General features: G+C 40.7%; 1 protein-coding gene across 2 annotated transcripts in view; it reads right to left on the bottom strand.

The window, feature by feature from the left end:
- ank3b (ankyrin 3b) overlaps positions 1 to 21,446 on the bottom strand; it is a 390,132-nt gene that overhangs the window by 63,256 nt on the left and 305,430 nt on the right. For both annotated transcript variants that reach the window (XM_072239211.1, XM_072239212.1), the window contains exons 28-31: positions 19,714 to 19,868; positions 12,657 to 12,868; positions 3,827 to 4,025; positions 1,804 to 1,900 (exon numbers count right to left, since the gene is read on the bottom strand). In XM_072239211.1, the coding sequence (XP_072095312.1) occupies positions 1,804 to 1,900; positions 3,827 to 4,025; positions 12,657 to 12,868; positions 19,714 to 19,868 (663 nt within the window). The remainder of the gene's footprint in view (positions 1 to 1,803; positions 1,901 to 3,826; positions 4,026 to 12,656; positions 12,869 to 19,713; positions 19,869 to 21,446) is intronic.

Genomic DNA, 21,446 nt, shown 5'->3' with positions numbered 1-21,446 from the left:
TTCTGACATGCAGTTTGCAAACAGAGTGCACTACTAAACAATTCCTATTACTATAAAACGGGAGAGAGAGAAACCTTAGAGATCCATAACCAATAACTGCATGGTACAAAGCAGAGGATTTATAGTGGTAGATTCTGAAGGGCACATTGTAAAAAGGGCATTTCAGGATTAAGATTTGGTCATTAAATCCCCAAAAAATCTATAGGAGCAATTGAGGACTGACAAACATAAGGCCCGCTAGTGCACCAAACCATTCTGAAAACCCTTGCAGGCATCAGAGGAGAGAATGAATTGAAGGATTTGGTCATTCATGTGATACAGTTGTATCAAAGACTTGAATAAAGTCTTGACTGTACACATACGCTCAAGTGGCCACTTTATAGGTACACCAGCGATCAGCCGTTCTGTGGGCGAAAACATCTTGTTAATGAGAGAGGTCAGAGGAGAATGGCCAGACTGGTTCAACCTGACAGGAAGGCGACAGTACCCATGGGTTACAACAGTGATGTGCAGAATGCACATCAAATCTGAAATGGATGTGCTACAGCAGCAGAAGACAACATGGGTTCCACTCCTGCACCTAATGAAGTGGCCAGTGAGTGTCAATGTATTCACATATTATAGTTGGATTGTATTTTTGTGTTTGAAATGTTAAAGAATTGCTATTGACCAACTGGATATCTATCTGTAACAGTCCTGGCATATCAGCATGGCATCACAATGCCATTTATGTTCTGAAGATGATTCTCAGAATTCAGTCACAGACCTCAGATTAACTTGAGTGCAATTCCTTTTATGCTATGTTGTTTAGGTAGCATAATTTTGACTATTAAATTATTGTACTGTGTTAGATATTTTGGAGTTGCTGCATTCTTAGTTAGCAATACTTTAAAAATACAAAACCAGTCCTTTAATTGGTACTGGTGCGTGAATCACAAAATGTTGGTTTGCAGGTGCAGCAGACTATCAAGAAGGCAAATGGAATATTGGCCTTCATTGCTAGAGGGGTTGAATTTAAGAGCAGGGAGGTTATGCTGCAACTGTATATGAGAAGAGATTGAGTTGCCTGGGACTGTACTCAATGAAATTCAGAAGAATGAGAGGAGATCTTACAGAAACATATAAAATTATGAAAGGGATAGATAAGATAGAGGCAGCGAAGTTGTTTCCACTGGTAGGTGAGATGAGAAGTAGGGGATTTAGCCTCAAGATTCAGGGGAGTAGATTCAGGATGGAGATGAGGAGGAAGTGTTTTTCCCAGAGAGTGGTGGATCTGTGGAATTCTCTGCCAGTGCGGCAGTGGACCCTACCTCAGTAAATATATTAAGACAAGTTTGGATAGATCTTTGCATAGTAAGGAAATTAAGGGTTATGGGGAAAAGGCAGGTAGGTGGAGACAATTCCATGGTCAGATCAGTCATGATCATATTGAATGGCAGAGCAGGCTTGATGGGTCAGATGGCCTATTTCTGCTCCTATTTTTATGAGTTGCTGTCACATGATTGGCTGATTAGATATTTGTATTAACATATAGGTGTACAGGTGTACTTAATAAAGTGGCCACTTTGAGTGTATAAGGTGTGTATACTGATTAAAGCAAAACCTCCTCCTGAATTGCCCGTATTCCAGTATCAGAAGCATTTTCTCGTGCACTTTGCACTACAGAAGATGATTGGCTTGATGAGGTGGTTTGACCGTTTTCAGCACCGACTAGACTGAACAAGCTAGCAGACAGTGCCAACTCTGGATGTTAGGTATGGGGCTGTGTACGAGACAAGATGAAAAATTTTGGATAAACTGTACCTGGCGGAGACATTTGTTGTGAAAGAAACCCCTTCACTGACAAAGGTTAACGGTGTCGTTCCAGTTATGTCTTCCCACTGTGCAGGCGATGTACCTCCTAGTCAATGAGAAAGAAAATGGCAGAATCAATTCTAGTCAACAGGGAAAAATTAGGACATGTAAGTGGCTGTACAGGAGTAATAATATTAATCAGCAGACTTTAAATCCTAATGTTTTCCCCAGCTAGTACTTATGTAATTGGTGCATTGAGCTTTCAAATCCAAATATAGAAATATATAAAGTCCAAAATCACCCTCATCAAGAGTCATCAATAATAATTAACAGAATACATTACCATGCATAATAGGAATAGAAAGCAAATGAAACCTTTGGAAGACTCAGAATTCTTTAAGACAGATTTACTGTATACAGTCAGTACAGATGGGCATCTGCTGATCAGCATGGATGTGGTGGGTGAAGGACCTGTTTCTATTGCAATTATATCATAGCCATAGCACAGAAACAGGCCCTTCATCCCACCTAGCCCATGCTGAACTATTATCCTGCCTATTCCCATCAGCCTGCACCTGGACCACAGACACCAGCGCCCCCCCCCACCCCAATACCCTTCCATCCATGTACCTTTCCAAACTTCTCTTAAATGTTGAAATTGAACCTGTATCCACCACTTCCACTGGTAGCTCATTGACTTCATTTGGAGATACAGTGTGAAACAGGCCCTTTCGGCCCAGTGAGCCACACCACCCAGCAACTAGTCTAAATACAGGACAACTTACAATGATCAATTAATCTACTAGCCAGTACATCGTTGGGCTGTGGGACGAAACTGGAGGACCCAGAGGAATTCCACACTGTCATGGGGAGAACGTACAAATGGGCCTGGCACCCAGCACCAGAATTGAACTCTGAATTCCAGAATGCACCAAGCTGTAATAGTGTCGTGCTAACTGCTTATGCTTGGAATTGTCCTCAGTTACGTTATGCATTAATTGGTTGCTACACCGTGGATCTACAACAATTTTCATCGTGGACCTTCGCTCCAAAGAAAAAAGCCCATTCAACCTATCCTCATAAGACATGCCCATCCTGGTAAATCTCCTCTGCACTGCTCAAAAGCTTCCACATCCTTCCTGTAATAAGGTGACCAGAACAGAACACAATATTCTAAGTCTAACCAGGGTTTCATGAAGCTGCAACATCATCTCAAGGACATCAATGAGTACATGTTCAATTCGGAAAACAGCCAGTGAGCAAAGGTCTGAAGCCAAGAGGAGATTGCCTCCATGAGTTCATTTTCCCAGCACCACAAAGAGACTATGGCTACAGCAAGTAACACTTACAGAATCCAAAGCAACAATTTGACCAAAGCTTCCTCAAGAGCATCTCCTTAACACACAACTTTCACTACCAAGAAAAACAAAGGAAGAAGGTGCATCAGAGCACTACCACTTTATACCCAACCCCCATTATATCTTGAAAAAAGAAAACATTGCTATTCCTTCATTGTCCCTGGCACCAAATCCTCAAGCTCTCCACTTAACAATCCTGTAGGAGCACATTCACCACTAGTGACGGCTGTTGGTGCCTTATTTCCACACTCCATAGCACAGATGAGGGACGACAACAAATGCTGGGATGATCTTGCTGGTGACATCCAAGAAAGATAATGCAAAATTATACATAGCTGATTTGAGCAACCATTTCATCGAACATGCTACACTACAGCACTGTTGGCCCACAATGTTGTGCTGACCTTTTAACATAGTCCAAGATCAATCTAAGCCTTCCCCTCTATGTAGCCCTCTATTTTTCTATCATCTTGTTTAGGAAATCACAGGAATGGTGACAGAGGGAGATACATTATGAACACTTAAGAAACTCTTAGATAAGCACATGGATGATAAAAATTGAAGGGCTATGTAGGAAAGATCTCAAGGTTAAAAGGTCAGCACAATATCACGGGCTGAAGGGCCTATATTCTTCTGTAATGTTCTATGAATCTTGTCAAGGACGTCAAACCAACCTGTTATACTGCATAGCAGTCGGAGGCTTGGAGCATCCCTGTTTCCATTTGATGCATCTCCTGATGCAGATGGTACTGGAATAGTCATGGTAATAGGCTTATGGAATTTCCTTCTTCTCGGCTCCACAGTTACAATAGGACTAAACGTAGCTCTGTTCCCGAGAATCTTTTTGACAAGTTCATCTGGGACTGGCTGTGCCTGCGGAACAAGCACAATGCATATTTAACACCAGATAATAAATACTGTGTGTGCTATCACAATCAATTGGAAGCGAGGAAGAGAGGAAGCCAGAATTTGAAAGTCAGTGCAGTTCATGCCTCAGCATCAGTCAATTGTGCAGGCTTTGCAAATCAAAGAAAACCAGCAGAACATCTTCTTTGTTGGACCAGTAAAGACAATGGCCAGGAATATGAGATTGCACAACTTATCTAGAGTGTTTTCAAACTATTATATTAACATTCTCTTCTCACTACCATTGGGCAGGGGGTACAGGAGTCTTAGGTCCTACACCACCATGTTCAGGAACAGTTATTATCCTTCAACCATCATGGATAACTTCACTCACCTCAACTCCGAATTTATTCCACAATCTATGGTCTCATTTTCACGCTAGTCAAAACTGGGAAAGGCAGATACCTCCCAGTCTCCGCACTGCCAACAGGATTCACCTGCCACTCGTTTCCAGCTCGTCACGTGCAGCCGGCTTAAACCCAGCTTCTCACCCAGTCCTTTGTTCACCCATCAAACCAGCCAGCCTCAACCAGTTACTCTTAGCCTTCAGTTACCTTGTTATGTTAAATATCTATTCTCTCTCGTTTTGTGGCTCTTCTTGGCTTTTTATTTTGCTGTTTATTTGTACAATATAATTTTCTGCTAAATCATCTCCATTGCTCTTGCTTTTGAGTCAAGCCTCCTTTACATTTCCTGACAACGTTCTCAGTATAATTTATTCTTTTTATTTGCAATTTGTCTTCTTTTCCACATTGGCTGTTTGTCAGTCTTGGTTTATCTAGCATTTTTCATAAATTCTATTGTATTTCATTGTTTTCCTGTAAATGCCCGCAAGAAAATGAATTGTGTACTTTGATAATAAATTTACTGTGGCTTTGATAGATCTGCCTATCCATGCTATTCTTACATGGCATTCCTGATAACGTTAAATCCCATTTGTTGACAACATCTGTCTAGTTTCTTCTGAAAGCTTCTCGTTCCACCACTTGTGCCAGAAACTGGTCACATAACTGTATACTAACCATTCTTTGGTCAAAAGGAGAAAGACTCAGGCTAGCTACTCTTGATGAGTAATCTAATGCATCGGCAAAAAAAATGTCACCAAAGGAATGCAGATTTTTAAGGCTGAAGATTTAATGCTATTGTCACCTCAAGTACCCCAGGACAGTTCCAGCAATCAGTTTTCAGCAACACACACACAAAATACTTTAGGGACTCAGCAGGTCAGGCAGCCTGTATGGGGAGGAGTGAACAGCTGATGTTTTGTGCTGTGAACTGTGCGCTGATTCCTAACTGGGCCTTCCTCTGGGGACGTGTGATTGGTGAATTTATCCTGTGGCACGGAGAGATGAGATGTAAAATACTTCACCACTGAATAAACTGGGAACTAGTTTGAAATCAACAGGAAGGAAAGGGGGAAGAAAGTCTTAGGCACATATGTATAGCTAGTGTGCCTTAGACTTTGGCACAGTACTTGTCAACATGGGGCACAGAGCCAGTTTGTAAATCTGGTGGGAGCAAAGGACTTTGGGAATGGCGAGGATGGAGGGCCATGGGAGGGGTGTGGAACAGGTGGCAGAGGAAGAGTGCCAGGGGCAGGGGTTGGTGCAGGTGCAGACACACCCAGCCCTGAGACACCAGGCAGGAGGAGAAGATGGCAGTGCGACGGCAGCGTGTGCGGTCTCTGCGGTGAATGATATCTGTAATCTGTCAAGTAGGGGACCGTGCATAGCTCTGATTTGATGGAGACAGAGGTGAGAGTATGGAGGAACATCTGGAAAACTTCTGAAATGCCCGCTTCACTGCCGCTGCTATTGTGTGGTAACCGAAATCTCCAGAGCAGAAGGCCCCGAATCCTCGGCTTTGCTTGTTTCAGCGGCCGGGGCTAGGTCAAAGGCACTCGGCAGAGGATGACACTTGGGAGGCTGTATCCGAGGGGCTGGTTGGAGACTCGGAGTTTTCAGACGGACGGACTCAGTGTCGGCTGTGGTCGGCTGCTTCCAAGGGATCGGCAAGTTGACGGTGCCTGGAGGTTTATGGCAGGGAGTTTCTCCCTTTTGCCGCCTGCTATTGGGGACTCGGGAGTCGATCAACTCGGGGACTTTCAGACTTTTTTTTTACCGTGCCCATGGTTTGTTCTTCATCAAATTATGGTATTGCTTTGCACTGCTGTAACTATATGTTATAATTATTGGTTCTGTCAGTGTTAGTCTTTGGTTTGTCCTGTTTTCTGTGTTATCACACCGGAGAAGCATTGTATCATTTCTTAATGCACATACGCATTTCCAAATGACAATAAAAGAGGATTGAGTGTTCTCATAATCTAAAAAGATCATTAGATTCCAAAGAATAGGTTTACTGATCATTACAGAATGTCTCTCTGGTGCTTCCTGCTCCCTCCCCTCTTTCTTCCCCCTTTCTCAACCAAGATTCCCCTCTCACTGACCCCTTTCCACAGTGGAGACCCTATCAGAATCAGGTTTATCATCACTCACATATGTCATGGAATTTGTTTTGTTTTGTGGTAGCACTACAGTGCAATACATAAAATTACTACAGTACTGTGCAAAGGTCTCAGGCACCGTAACTTTATACGTCGAAGACTTTTGCACAGTACTCTAAAGGGCTAAAGAAGAATAATTTGATAAGGGAGTGGAGCATAGGAGAAAGGGAAAGTAGACAGGCACCGGGGGAGGTGATGGGCAGGTAAGGAGAAGAGAAGGAGCAAGAGGGTGGTGAATCTGTGGAATTCATCGCACGGATGGCTGTAGAGGTCAAGTCATTGGGTATATTTAAAGTAGAGGCTAGTGGCTTCTTAATTAGAGAGGGCATCAAAGGTTATCAAAGACAGGTAAATGTGGTCGAGAGGGGAAATAAATCAGCCACAATGGGATAGCAGAGTAGACTTGATGGGCCAAATGGCCTAATTCTTCCCCTATGTCTTATGTTCTTAAGAGAGGAGCCAGCCTCCACATCCAGTCAGGAATCCGGTTAGCACCAGCAACTTCACAAACAATTTGTACAAATGACCTACAGAAAGCAATTTGAAAGTGTTAATTTATGGATCTTCTACTTCCATCGGCGGGGCGGGACGGGGGCGCGGGGTGCTCTTGAATGGCTGATGAATGAGCTAAACTGTATACTGATTCCTAACTGGGCCTTCTCCAAGGGAAGCTTTCCTCTGGGGGTGTGAGATTAGTGAAATGTATTTTGTGACACAGACAGGGACGAGGTGTAGGATACATCACAACTGAATAAACTACAGGGTAAATTTAGAAGCAGTACTGGATCACTGGGCAGTCTTGAGCTTTGCACTTTACCACCAATTAACATCTAGTTGCACAAGATTCTGGTGATGAAGAACAGTGTATCACTCCAGAAGTTACAATCCCAAGGAAAGATGGCCCTAATCATCAGGAACAGCTGTGCATAGCTGGAATTGTCAGAATGATGAACTCATTACCAGAAAGGGTCCGCATGGATTTGCAAGCATTTGCACCAAAATTGCAACATCGTAAATGTATGGGTTCAGTAACACTTTAAAGAAAGATTGTAATTGCATTGTGAAATCCAAATACTGTGAAGTATTTTTCGCGTTTCTTCTGAAATTAGGAATACAGAAAACCAGGGGTTATGACAGAAATGAAAGGGTAGACACACAGTCAGCTTGCACTGATATTAAAACTTTGCCATTTCACAACAATCTGTGGATGGTAGAAATATTACTGTGCCTTCTGGCACAATAGGATTGCAGTAGTTACATTACAGAACTAGTAAATCCACAGACCTAATTAGCAATACGATGACATAGGTCAAATTCTACCCAAGCAGGAACTGATTCATTTAAATATTCTGGAATTTAAAAAGAACTGAACTCATTTAAGGTGACCATGAAATTATCAGGTTGTCAGAAAGGTTTATTTTAATGCTACTTCCCATTTCCATAGCAACGTGTCAGTTCATGGCCACTTCCATTACCACGATGAGACTCTTCTCAGGTTGGAGGAGCAACACCTCATATTGTCTGAGTAGCCTCCAACCTGACAGCATGAAGATCGATTTCACTGACATCTGGTAATTTCTCCCCCTCCCCTTCCTCTTTTTCTATCCCCATACAGGCTCTCCTCTTATCTTTTCCCTTATCTTCACCTGCTCACCACCTCCCCTCTGGGACCCCTCCTCCTTCTCTTTCTCCCATGGTCCACTCTCCTCTCCCGTCAGATTCCTTCTTCCTCAGCCCTTTACCTTTTCCACCTAGCACCTCCCAGCTTCTCACGTCATCCCCCCTCACCTGGTCTCACCTATCACCTGCCAGCTTGTACCTACCCCCATGTTATTTTCCTGGCTTCTTGCCCTTTCCTTTCCAGTCCTGATGAAGGGTCTCAGTCCAAAATGTCAACTGTATATTCTCCTCTAACGGAGGCTGCCTGACCTGCTGAGCTCCTCCAGCATTTTATGTGTTGTCAGGGAAGTCCATCTGGTTTACAAATGGCTGTCCATGAAGGAAACTGGTAATCAGATGTACAGCAACTGACCAACTGTTCAGTTCCAACACATCGGCTCTGTAAAACTAAATGAGGTAAGAGTCAAACTGATTTCAAAACGAGGTAAAAATTGACCTTGGATAAAGCAAAGTTGTCTCCAGCTGAGTCCATGGTGCAAACTCTTCTTGTAAATATCTCGGGATTTGAGAACTTGTCAAGCTACAACCGGTGATCGTTACCAGCCATAATGACTGGTGGTCATTATACAATCCCTCATGATTGAAGATGAATGCCTTCATCTCCAGTTTTGTGGGTCTGGAACCAATGTGAGGACTGTACACACTTCCTCAGATGAGGCACGAGGTGCCAGATGGAACGGACAGGCAGTGGTCCGTAATCTGGTCCATTCCTTCAACTAAACAGGGACTTTGTGCACTTCCAATACATGAACTAAAAGTCCACACTACCATCCTGAATACACCTACTTCATTTTGAGCTATGGTAGGCTAGAGATCCCCAAGAATCAGCGGGGATGCCCACAGGTACCTGGGCCACTCCTTCTCTCACCCAAAGTCCTACTCCATTCTTCCAGTTTCTTTACCTCTACCACACCTGTCCTGATGACAACACTTTTCTGCACAAGGTGACAGGTGAAACCAGGTGAGGGGTGGGGGAAGTATGATGAAGTATGAAGCTGGGAGGTGACAGGTGGAAAAGGTAAATGACTCTAGAAGAAAGAATCTGACAGGAGAGTGGACCATGGGAGCAAGGAAAGGTGGAGGGGCATCAGAGGGAGGTGATCAGCAGCTGAGAAAGGAAGGGGTAAGAGGGGAACCAGAATGGGGAATTGAAGGAGAGTGAAAGTGGGGGGAAGGGATAAAATACTGTAACTTGGAGAAATTAATGTTCCAAGTTTCAGGCTAGAGGCTACCCAGGTGGAATGAGGTGTTCCTCCAATCTAAGAGTGGCCTCATCGGGCAGTAGACCAATGTAACAGTGTTGTGATCATAAAGATTCAGTAGACACTCTATTTATAGGTCCAGCAACACTACATGACCAGCACTACCTGAATTAAAACAAGACATTCACAACTGCATTTAATTTGCTTATGATTTCGTTCAGAGATATGTATTGAGTATATTCAAAAATATCTGACACCATGTAGTGCGATCCACTATGGTTCACACAGTTTTGCATGGGTTGTTCTAATGTAACAGAAGGTGGCAAAAAGATCTAAATCTGCAGCTGGGTCGAAGTGAACATCTCAGAGGAGCTGATTCTTCCCTGAAAAGTCATTACAGCAGTTTTGGAAAATGCAGTCCCTTGGCCAACATACATAAACTGACCAGCACATAACCACCCACTTAAGTGGCTGAATGGAAGTGTTAATTCTACAACCTTCTGTTCCCAGGGCAGATACACTCAGAGGAAAAGGGAGTTAGAGAATTGGTATGTTGTTACCCGATCTCTTTCCTGAGCCGCCTTTTGGTACAGATTTACTGCTAGCAGCAAGAGACTTCGGAAACAGCTTAACATTTACATTGTTGAAAAATGTAATATACTACTTAGTATATAAATTACCCGTATGTATTTCATTACATAGAACAGAGAACTTAACAGCACAATACAGGCCCTTACGCCCATGATGTTGTGCCAACCTTTTAACCTATTCTAAGATCAAGTTAACACTTTCCTCCATTTTTCTATCATTTACATGCCTATCCAAGAGTTTCTTAAATGTCCATAATGTATCTTCCTCTAACACCCACCCCTGACAGGGTATTCCACGCATCCACCAGTCTATGTAAAACCTACCTCTGATGTTCCACCTCAGCTTTCCTCCAATCGATTAAAACTATGCCCCCTGGAATAAATCCATTTCTGCCCTGGAAAAACGTATCTGGCTATCCACTTTGTACACCTCTGTTAATTTCACCATTTTATTTTGGTTAACAAAAAGAAAAGGAAAGTCTGCCAGAACTCTTATGGTTTTATAACAGAGATGCTTTTTCACAGAAGTTGTTCTTTGGGGCCCTACAACAAAAAACAATGCTCGTTGCTCAGCATCAGATTTCATTTAGTTTTCTCTCAAAAGATATGATAGTCTTATTGGTAAACTGTGCCTGTGACCGTGTTTTCCATTCTACAGGAATACAATTCCTGTGGAATAATTTTGTTTAAGTTCTTCTTGTGCTCCAACTGATAACCTGAAATTGATGACCCCAGCACCCCACCCACGTAGATCAATAGTGTAGAAGTAGCCCAAGGATAAAGCCTTCTCATTTCACCCAATCAAAACCCTTCGCAAGTGCCTATAAAAAGTATTCGCAACTCACCCCCCCCCCGAAGTTTTCTTATTTTATTGTTTTACAACATTGAATCATAATGGATTTAATTTGGCCTTTTTTGACACTGATCAATAGAAAAAGACTTTCATGTCAAAGTGAAAACAGATTTCTACAAAGTGATCTGAATTAATTACAAATATAAAACGCAAAATAATTGATTGCATAAGTATTCATGTCCTTTACTCTCATCACTGGTGTAGCCAATTGGTTTCAGGAGTCAAGTAATTATAAATGAAGATCACCTGTGTGCATCATGGTGTTTCAGTTGATTGTAGTAAAAATACACATGTATCTGGAGTGTCCAACTGCTGGTGAGTCAGTATGTTGGCAAAAATTACACCATGGAAATAAAAGAACTTTCCAAGCAACTCCACAAGAAAGTTACTGAAAAGCACAAATCAGGAGATGGATACAAGAAAATTTCCAAATCACTCAATATATATTGGGAGTACAGTTAAGTCAATCATCAAGAAATGGAAAGAATATGGCGCTGATGTAAATCTGCCTCGAGCAAGCAGTCCTCGAAAACAGAGCGACCGTGCAAGAAGTGAGGGAGGCCACCAAGCTTCAGTGGCTGAGAAGGGAGAGACTGCACATACAACCACTGTTGCCCGGGTGCTTCACCAGTCGCAGCTTTATGGGAGAGTGGCAAAGAGAAAGGCACTGTTGGAAAAAAAACTCATATGAAATCTCAGCTAGAGTTTGCCAGAAGGCATGTGGGAGACTCCGAAGTCAGCTAGAAGAAGGTTCTATGGTCTAATGAAACTAAAATTTAACTGTTTGGCCATCAGACTAAATGCTATATTTGGCATAAGCCAAACACTGCACATCATCAAAAACACACTACAGTATCCCTACCATGAAGCATGGTGGTGGCTGCATCATGCTGTGGGGATGCTTCACTACAGCAGGCTCTAGAAAGCTTGTGAAGGCAGAGGGTAAAATAAATGCAGCAAAATACAGGGAATTCCTGAAGGAAAACCTGATGCAGTCTGTATGAGAACTGTGATTTGGGAGAAGATTTGTTTTCCAGCAAGACAATGACCCCAAGCAAAAAGTCAAAGCTACACAGGAATAGCTTAAAACTACAAAGTTAATGTCCCAGAGTGGCCAAATTACACCTCAATTTGGTGTAATTCAGACCTCAATCCAATTGAGAATTTGTGGCTGGATTTGAAAATGTCTGTTCTCTCATGATCCCCATGCAATCTGCCAGAGCTTGAGCAGTTTTGTTAAGAAGAATGGGGAAAAATTGCGGCGTCCAGGTGTGCAAACCTGATAGAAACCTATCCACACAGACTCAAGACTGTAATTACTGCCAAAGGTGCATCTACTAAATAGTGACCTGAAGGGGGTGAGCAATTATGCAATCAATATTTTGTATTAAATAATTGTAATAAATTTAGACCAATTTGTAGAAATTGTTTTCACTTTGACAGGAAAGAGCCTTTTCTGTCAATCAGTTTCAAAAAAGCCAAATTAAATTCACTGTGATTCCATGTTGGAAAACAATAAAACATGAAAACTTCTGGGGGGGGGGGGGGGGGGGTGTGAATACTTTTTATAGGCACTGTACCCCTCCACCACACCTTTTCTGTAATAATCACCTTTCTTTTGCCAAGTCATATTTTTGTAAGCAAAATTAATACCAATCAACAAATTTGAAGAAGACTGGTATTCACATGTTTCAGCCACCAGCCAACATTTCCAGCAGCCCCTACATAGAGCACAACACACTCAACCACCAAAACAAATGTCCAAATTACCTGCAGCCCCACTCGGATTCTTTTGGTTAATGCTCCGTCCGGGAAGGATGCTTGCACACTTGGAATAGTTGTGCTGCTTAACATTCCTCCTTCAGGCCCCATCTGATTACTTTCTTGCTTGATCCGAGATACAACAGCAAAATACTGAGGAAAATCCTTGGTAACAACACGACAGATGCGCTTCTTCTCCAGTTCTTCGACGCTATCGAGTTCTAAAGCAGAGCACATTTAGATGACTGTTTGAGAGCACTTTTCGGCTTTGCTTTCTGACTTAAACACAAATGTTATTGTTCAGCATTGTCTTCCAAAAGGGATCTTATTATAAATTATTTCTTTCATTTAAAATTTTAAAAACTGATGAAAATTACAATCAGGGCACTAGTTAGTGCCATGTACTAGTCTTGGGCCTCCAGATCCAATCGATCTGAAGGCCTAATACTGAAAACCACCACAATATTTAAATAAATTCAGAATAATAATGTAATGGTTACTGTGAAACTACCCGATTAACATATTCTGTATACCTATCTAGTTTGCTGATCACCTTAAGAGAACATCTGTCTTTTTTAAACATCTGTCCATTTGAATTTATACCATCCAGCTTGGTTAATCCTCAGCTGAACTCTGAAATAATTCAGTAAACCACTCAGTCCAGTAGGAAAAGCTGACAAGTCCCCCAACCCATGCATGAAAAATTCACCACTTACACGACCATGCAACCCATCCTGCTTCTCAAAAGCTTTCTAATTAATTCCACTTCCACTGCTCTCTTCCCAATTTCCTTAGTTGTTTATCTCTTTTCAAATATTTATCGAACTCCATTTTGAAAGTTATTACTTAGCACTGAAAATTCGTTACTCACATTCCAGATCATAACAATGACCGGGTAAGAAGTCAATTTTCCATTGTTCTTTTGAAAATTATCTTGAATCAGAGTTCCCTGGTTTTCACCCCCTCCGGTCAATGGAATCAGCTTCAAAAAGTGTAGTTTGCCAAACATCTCTATTAAACCTTGTCTGAGTGCATAATCCAAGTTTGCTTGATGTTTTCACACAATCCAAATTTCTCATAACAGCCAGAGTAGAAGTGTGTCCTGCAGCCAAATCAAACCTTTGACACACTTTCTAGTGTGCATTGCAGTAGGGCCTAGCCAGTGATTTGGCCATCACACTTTTGCTTATTATCCCACTACCTTTTCCAGAGTTCAAGGCTCTTATTTCACTAGCACAAGAAATTCTGTGGATGTTGGAAGTCCAGAGCTACACATACAAAATGCTGGAGGAACTCAGCAGGTCAGTCAGTAACTACGAGAAGAATATCGATGAAGGGCGTCAGCCTAAAATGTCCTGTCGACCTGTTGAGTTCTTCCAGCGCTTTGTGACTGTTGCCTGTTATTTCATTGCCTCTATTTTTTTTCCAAATGATTTGTTTCAAAATCTGAATTTCCCATTAAATTATTATTTTCTAAATTGTTATATCTAACTTGCTTATGTTGGATAAAGAACTGATCAAAAATAATCCAAAAGCATTACACAAAATGTCATCATGAAGGGTCTTGGCCCAAAGCTTCAACTACTTAATCCCTTCCATAGATGCTGCCTAACCTGCTGAGTTCCTTCTGAACTATGTGCCTTGCTCTAGATTGCCAGCATCTGCAGAATCTCTTGGGTTTATAATCCAAAAGCATGGCGCAAAATGTGTAGTTACTACTGAGCATCCTCCCTGTCAGATGAACAAGAATTCCACTCCAAGGTTCAAGCTACATTGGTAGGAAACTCAATTACAATCCAGCAAAGTAATTAAGCTCTGCGAAATACTTGGGTTGATCCTAAAGGCATGAAAAATACTCTACTAATGCAAGTTCTTTCTTTCATGAAAGGATGGATGCAATAATTGAAAACAAGAAAGACGATGCAAAAAGAGGAAAATGCACATTTAAGTAACAGAAACTAGCATGTTCCTGTCACTTCATAAATCTAGAGTCTAGAATTTCCAGTGCTCCTCAACCATAGCTGGTTAAGTGAGGTGAGGTGAGGTGTAAAAGAAGCAAATGAATGAGAAAGTAGAGAAAAAAACAATGCTGGTACTATGAGATAGAGAACACTGACTGTGAGAAGTGTTGAAATAGTTCTCTATAAGGTAAAGGGATGCCAGTCAGCAGCTGTGAGGAGATAAAAAGAGTTAATTTTAAAAGTTGATATAACTTTTAGTTAGAATTGGCCAAATTTCTTATAAACTGCAGTGCTGGTTACTTGCACATGCTGAATTCAATTTATTATCTCCCTTTTGCTTTCTGACCTACACTAGCCTCAATTTTAAAATACTTATTTTATCTTGAAGTTCTTTCACAGCATTTCTCCTTTACAAACCTGTAATCTTCTCTGTCCCCACAATTCTTTTCCATTTCTGGCCTCAGTGCCTTTGTTTCCTGCGAAGCATCAAGAAAGCTGACCTCTGTCCCAGGATACTGACGGACTTTTACCACTATACCATTGAGAGCATACTCACCAAATGCATCTGTGTGGTATGGCAATTGTCCCATATCAGACCGCAAAGCACTTCAGCATGTGGTGAAGACTGCCCAGCGGATTATCAGCACCCAATTGCCCACCATTGAGAACATCTATCATAAACGCTGCCTGGGTAGGGCGAAAAGCATTATCAAGGATGCATCTCATCCTAACCATGGACTTTTTACTCTCCTCCCATCCGGTAGGCGCTACAGGAGCCTCCACTACTGAACCAGCAGGCACAGGAAGAGCTTCTTCCCTGAGGCTGTGACCTTGCTGAACCTCATGTCACAGCGCTAAGCAACACTGCACCCGTATTGTACTGTCTCAGTACTTTTATATTTGTGTGCTGTAGCACTTACTTTTTATTCGCAGTTATTTTGTAAATAACACTATTCTTTGCATTCCTGGTTAGATGCTAACTGCATTTCATTGGTTTTGTATCTATACTCGGCACAATGACAATAAAGTTGAATCTAATCTAATCTAATCAGTCACTCATTGGGACTGGCACTTCAGCTGCCAAATCGTAAACTCTGATAGTTACTAGATAAGCTAGTTCTCTATCTACCTTAGGAACACTCTTTAAAAATGACTTTTCTTACCGAGGCTTTGGTCATCTGCCTTCCTTGAGAGGATTTAGGAGTCTGGTATAATCTAGGCCATTACTGTCCCATTTCTTGGAGTCAGAGAGGAATTAAACAACTACTAACTCCTTTGATGGCCCATTGTCAATTTTTGTCTATTAAGACTTCTGTTGAACACTGCATAATGTTACATGAAATATTTGAGAGAAGTTTAAAAACTAATATTAATAAAAGCTGAAAATAAAAATGTCTTTATGTTGAAAACCTGAAATGAAAGCAAAATGTGTTGGAAATACTCAGCAGGTTAGACAGCATCTTTGGAGAGAAAAAGAAATTAACTGTGGTTCTTTTTCCACAAAATGCTGCTGGACCAGAGGAGTGTTTCCAGAATGTTGTTTTTATTATAAATATAAGCAGCTTTGCTAAGCACTGGTCATGTAATTGTTTTGTGCATTTGATATCTCATCCATTCTGACTCTATCTGCACCTGTATTCTCTGACCATCCTCCTATTGAGCGTAAGAAAGTACCCTTAACATTCTCAAGTTATTCTAAAGCACTTTACAGCTATTAAATTTTATTTTCCTGAAGCGTGGTAGATTTTGGTTCTGAAAAAGCAACAGTTTACATCACAATATTTTACACATAGTAATGAATTAAATGATAATATAACCTGTCTTAATGGTGGTCATAAAGGAATGGATGTATGTTGACCAGAACTTAAGGATTTCCAGGCATTTTTGCCACAACGTACACGCTGAGTTACAAAACTTGAATAAAATATTCACATTAGCTCTCACATACATACGTAACTACCCTGGCTGCCTGTAGGTCTTTCTGTTGCTCAGTCCATTTTCTTAAACCTGAAATTAGTCTTTCAAAAGTGATAAACACCATAATGAAACAGGGGCTCAGGATTCCAGAATACTTCGAGTCTCCGACCATACTGAATTTGATTATTCTGTGCCCTAATTCCCATATCTGATTTGTTCTCAAAATCACTATTATCACACCAAGGTACACCCTGACACAATCGATCAAAAAAAAAAATTAGTCTGTGATACAAAGCACTTTCTTCCAGTCAAATTACTTGCAACTGACTAAAATCACATGTTGTGGTACCCACATACACTGATCTCTTCAGAGAACAAACTGCAATCCTCATTTTCTGATCCAGCAGTGAGCTGCATATTCCTGCTGTTAATATCATTTTTACTGTATGGCAGTTCATTTTATATCTGGAGGTCTATGATTGACAAGTATTTGTATTCCTGTCCATTCCGTATTTCTCAGAAAATTGCAATCACCATTCTCTTGTACCATTGTTATTTCTGAAGCTTTGACTGCCGTGACTGTCTCCAGCATTGCTCAATTCCTGCTGCTTCTCCTCATGAACAATTTTTGTCATTTTGTCATCTCATTTGGAGTCCAGATATTTTTTTCCCTCTCTGACCTAACAAGGTTCATTCATTCTACACAGCTGCCTCGCTCTTTATCTCAATTCTGACTCCCAGCCTTGCAACATATTTCTTGGCAAACTCTGCTCCCCTACCAAATATCTGACATGTTCAAGGAAACACTTCCTTTGGCTCACATAAGCTTTCTAAAGGATTTCATCTGGATGTTTTTTTAAGACCTCACCTCATGAAAGCTGGCCAGAATTGTAGCCACAAAAATGATTCACCGCTATGTAAATTGCTGAAATGTGCAAATACCATCCACCACAGTTGCATCAACAATTCTTCTTAGATGCTGTGCAAGATCCTGTGCATACTACTTGTGTCCATTTCAGACAGAAGGTTAACAAATTTAGTTGGAATGATACACACAGATTTAATGTGTGTCAAATGTTTGTTCTCAGCTCTGTACAAGCTATGTAAAAATAGAAAGCGTGGTGGATCATAATGTGTAGGGAATTTGTTGCTGTAGTCATGTTCCATTTGCTGTCTTACAACAGAAAACTGGATGTTTTTAAGCTACTAGCTAAGTCCCTAACCAGTGAAATCCAAAATGTTTTGGTTATCTATCATGAATCAGATTAAGTTCAAATATTAAACATAAATATCAAAGCAGGCTGCAAAAAAGGAATGCAACATCATTAGCCTAACAAGAGTTAGTTTGAATTAACTGGAAACATTCTTGACTCCAAGTTAGAAGTTTCTCTCCAGCTAAAGGAATTCACAATGGAGACTCTTTGTTCCACCATATTTTGCCAGATCTTTGCATAGGTGATCTCTAGGATTAGTATAAGGTTATTCGAGCAATCTGTATTTATCACCTTTTCATATTTTCATTATAATGGTGAATAATTATTCTCTGCCTCAACAATTTGTAGTAAAGCAGTGTGTTTTGGAAATATTCAGTGAAGCGAGAAACTGTTCCCAACCCTTCCACTGTCGCTCATTTTACGGCACACAGGCAGTCCATTACACTTGTATCATTTTTCCAACTAACATTTCTCTCAGTACTGAACTCTCTTCAAATCAGGGTCAGAATCAATACCATCCACAGAGGAAAGGACCTGATTAAACATCACATTTGAAGGTCTGCACCTCCCTCCATGCAGACCTTCACCAGCTATTTAGATTATATGTTAATGTCTCTATATTGGGGTTGAATCTGTAATTTTCATATTTACAGGAAGTATATTACCATTTGGAGTCCCCAGCCATGTCCTTGGATCTTGCGTGGATCAATTAGCAGGGGTATTTCCATATATTTTTAATCTCTCCCTACTCAGAGATTCCCACCTGCTTTAAGACTATTATTATAGTGGTATCCAAAGAAAAATAAGATAAAATGCCTTTATGACTACTGCCTGATGGCTCAGATATCAACTATTGTGAATTGTTGAGAGGCTAGTCATGGCTCCAACCTCCCAGACAACCGCGACCCACTGTGATTCGCCTACCGCCACAGCAGGTCGACGGTGGATGCCATTTCCCTCAACCCACATTCACTTCTGGAGCGTCTGGATTAAAAAAAAAGACACCTACGACAGGTTCCCATTTACTAACCGCAGCTTTGACTTCAAAGCCGTAATTCCAAGCAAACTGACAATGAACTCTAAGTTTGGGACTCGGCAGCTCCCTCTGCAACTGGATTCTTGACTTCCTGACCAACAGAATGCAATCAGTAAGCAATCATCCTCAACACTGATGCCTCACAAGGCGACAACCTCAGCCCCCGACTCTATTCCCTATACACTCATGACTGGGTGGATAGATTCCATCTAACTCCATCTGCAAGTTCTCACATGACACCACCGTAGTACGCTAGATCTCACAAGATGGAGATAGAAAGCCGAGTAGCAGAGAGTTTGGACATCAGCCTAACCTTCAATGTCATGAAAGCAGCATTATCAAAGTCATCTTGGACATTCTATTTTTCCCCTCTTTCCATTGGGTAGAAGACACAAAAGCTGGTAAGAATGCACCTCAAGGTTCAATGACAACTTCCATCCTGCTGTTAGAAGATTGCTGAGCAGTCTTCTTGTATGTTAAAGATCAACTCTTGACCTGGCAATTTACATTGTTATGACTCTTGCATCTTATTGTCAATGAGCACTGCATTTTCTCTAACACTGTATTTTGCATTCTGTTATTGCCTTTCCCTTGTGCTGCCTCAATGTACTTATGCTTTGAAATGATCTGTATGGATGGCTTGCAATACTCAACTTTATCACTGTATCTCAGTACAATAATGAACCCAATCCAATCTAAAGCAGACCTTATCACTGTACATTAGTGGAGTAAACATTTTTCATTTTGCTCAAACTTTTATACAAAAGAACTGTACTAATTTTATATTTGGAGCTCTGAAATAGAAACCGATAAAAGAAAGATTTCCAGGAATTAAATATGAAAACTAGAAACTTGACTTCTAATAGATCAACAAACCATCAAAATGACACTATTTTATTGAGGAATAACCAAAATACCTGCCAAAAATGGATGCTCACCTTCATCCATACCATTTAATATATCACTGAGTTCCTGTTCTTTACAGTCATACTGGTGCTCCTTCCAGACTTCCCCATTTTCACTCCGGAGTATAATAAGCTCCCGTTCTTTGCCTCTCATTGAACCAAAATGTGGTATCTCCACAATCACTGGGCTAGAAAGAAGAAAGACTGATTGCTTTATCACTGTTTGGCAGCTCACGGTAAGATTTTAGTAAATTTAGAAAACTGTATTTCAAGAGCTATTTGAATTCATTCTTTACAATGTGATTGATTACTCGTTTTAACCCTTCTTGTTACAATCCTATCCCCCACACCATCCCCACCAAACAATAAAATCAGTCACTTTAATCCCTTTTGGTTGAGTACAAGTTGAGAACCCCTTATCCAAAATGCTTGGGGTCGGAATCTGAATCAGAATCAGGTTTATTATCACCGGCATGTGACATGAAGTGTTCCGAATATTTTTCGGATTTTGGAATACTTGCATCTGTATAATGAAACACCTTGGGGATGGGACCCATGTCTAAACATGAAATCCATTTACATTACATATACAGCTTAGACATATACCCTGAAGGTAGTTTTATATAATATCTTAAATTATTTTTTGCATGAAATGGTAACCATCAGAAAGGTAAGCTATCACTACCTTGGTTGCCCAGATGGATAGTCAGTACCTGTTTTACATCACCATCATTCTTGACTCTGAATTTATGTGCTACGGGTGAGCAGTCTTGTCTTACACTTGCTCATCACACACATGTACTGATGTAGCTCCTCAGCATGTTACATTTTCATCAGCAACAATCTTGGCAAATACATTATCGTATTTCTCTGCTGCTTCGTGATCAGCAGATGCTTTATCTCCACCAATCTTCAAAATTTTAATGTCGTGCCTTTTCATAAGTTCCTGCAACCAGCCTTCTCCCGTCTGCGTGAGATGTGGGACATCCGAGAGACTTTGAACTTTTTTACTGTGCCATGGCCTGATCTTCATCAAGTTATGGTATTGTTGCACTGTTGTATCTATGTTATAATTATGTGGTTTTTGTTAGTTTTTCAGTCTTGGTCTGTCCTGTGTTTTTGTGATATCACACCAGAGGAATATTGTATCATTTCTTAATGCATGCATAACTAAATGACAATAAAAGAGGACTGCGTGTCCTCACAATCTAATCTAATCACATCAATTTTCAGTTCATTGTGCTAGATCTTTGGTTATTTCATGATCAGCATACTGTAAAGTTGCATGCGTTCACTCTGTCGCTGGCGAGTCCACTCTTTCAATACACATTCGAGATCTTCATATATTGCTTAATGCAGTGTTTTTTTTATTTTTCATTAAATTCTGTTCATTATATATGTAGGGTCACTTCTTAGAACTGTCTATGACGCACAGACAGTTGCAAAAAAGTTGGATTTCAGAGGTTTTCAGATTTTGGAATTTTGGATAAGGGGTACTCAACCTGTACTGCCAAACTACAAATAAACTTCATTCATTCTTGATTTATGTTTATTCCTCTGCTGGAAGTTTATAAAAGAAGGTTTTACTTCTGTATATTTCATGGCCTTATATACTTCTAGGAGAATAGTTTCTAATCTTACTCAACCAGCAAGATTTCACAACCCACAGTCAAAAAGTTAGGAGCACAATTTAAACACAGAAATTAAACAAAAACACATTAGGATATATTTACATAGCCCTCAAGAGAAACATCAAAAAGACAGTT

Source organism: Mobula birostris, chromosome 21 (assembly GCF_030028105.1).
Source record: "Mobula birostris isolate sMobBir1 chromosome 21, sMobBir1.hap1, whole genome shotgun sequence".
NCBI classification, from domain to species: Eukaryota; Metazoa; Chordata; class Chondrichthyes; order Myliobatiformes; family Myliobatidae; genus Mobula; species Mobula birostris.
Note: the sequence above shows the minus strand (reverse complement) of the source record. Positions and strands in the feature narration are given on the sequence as shown.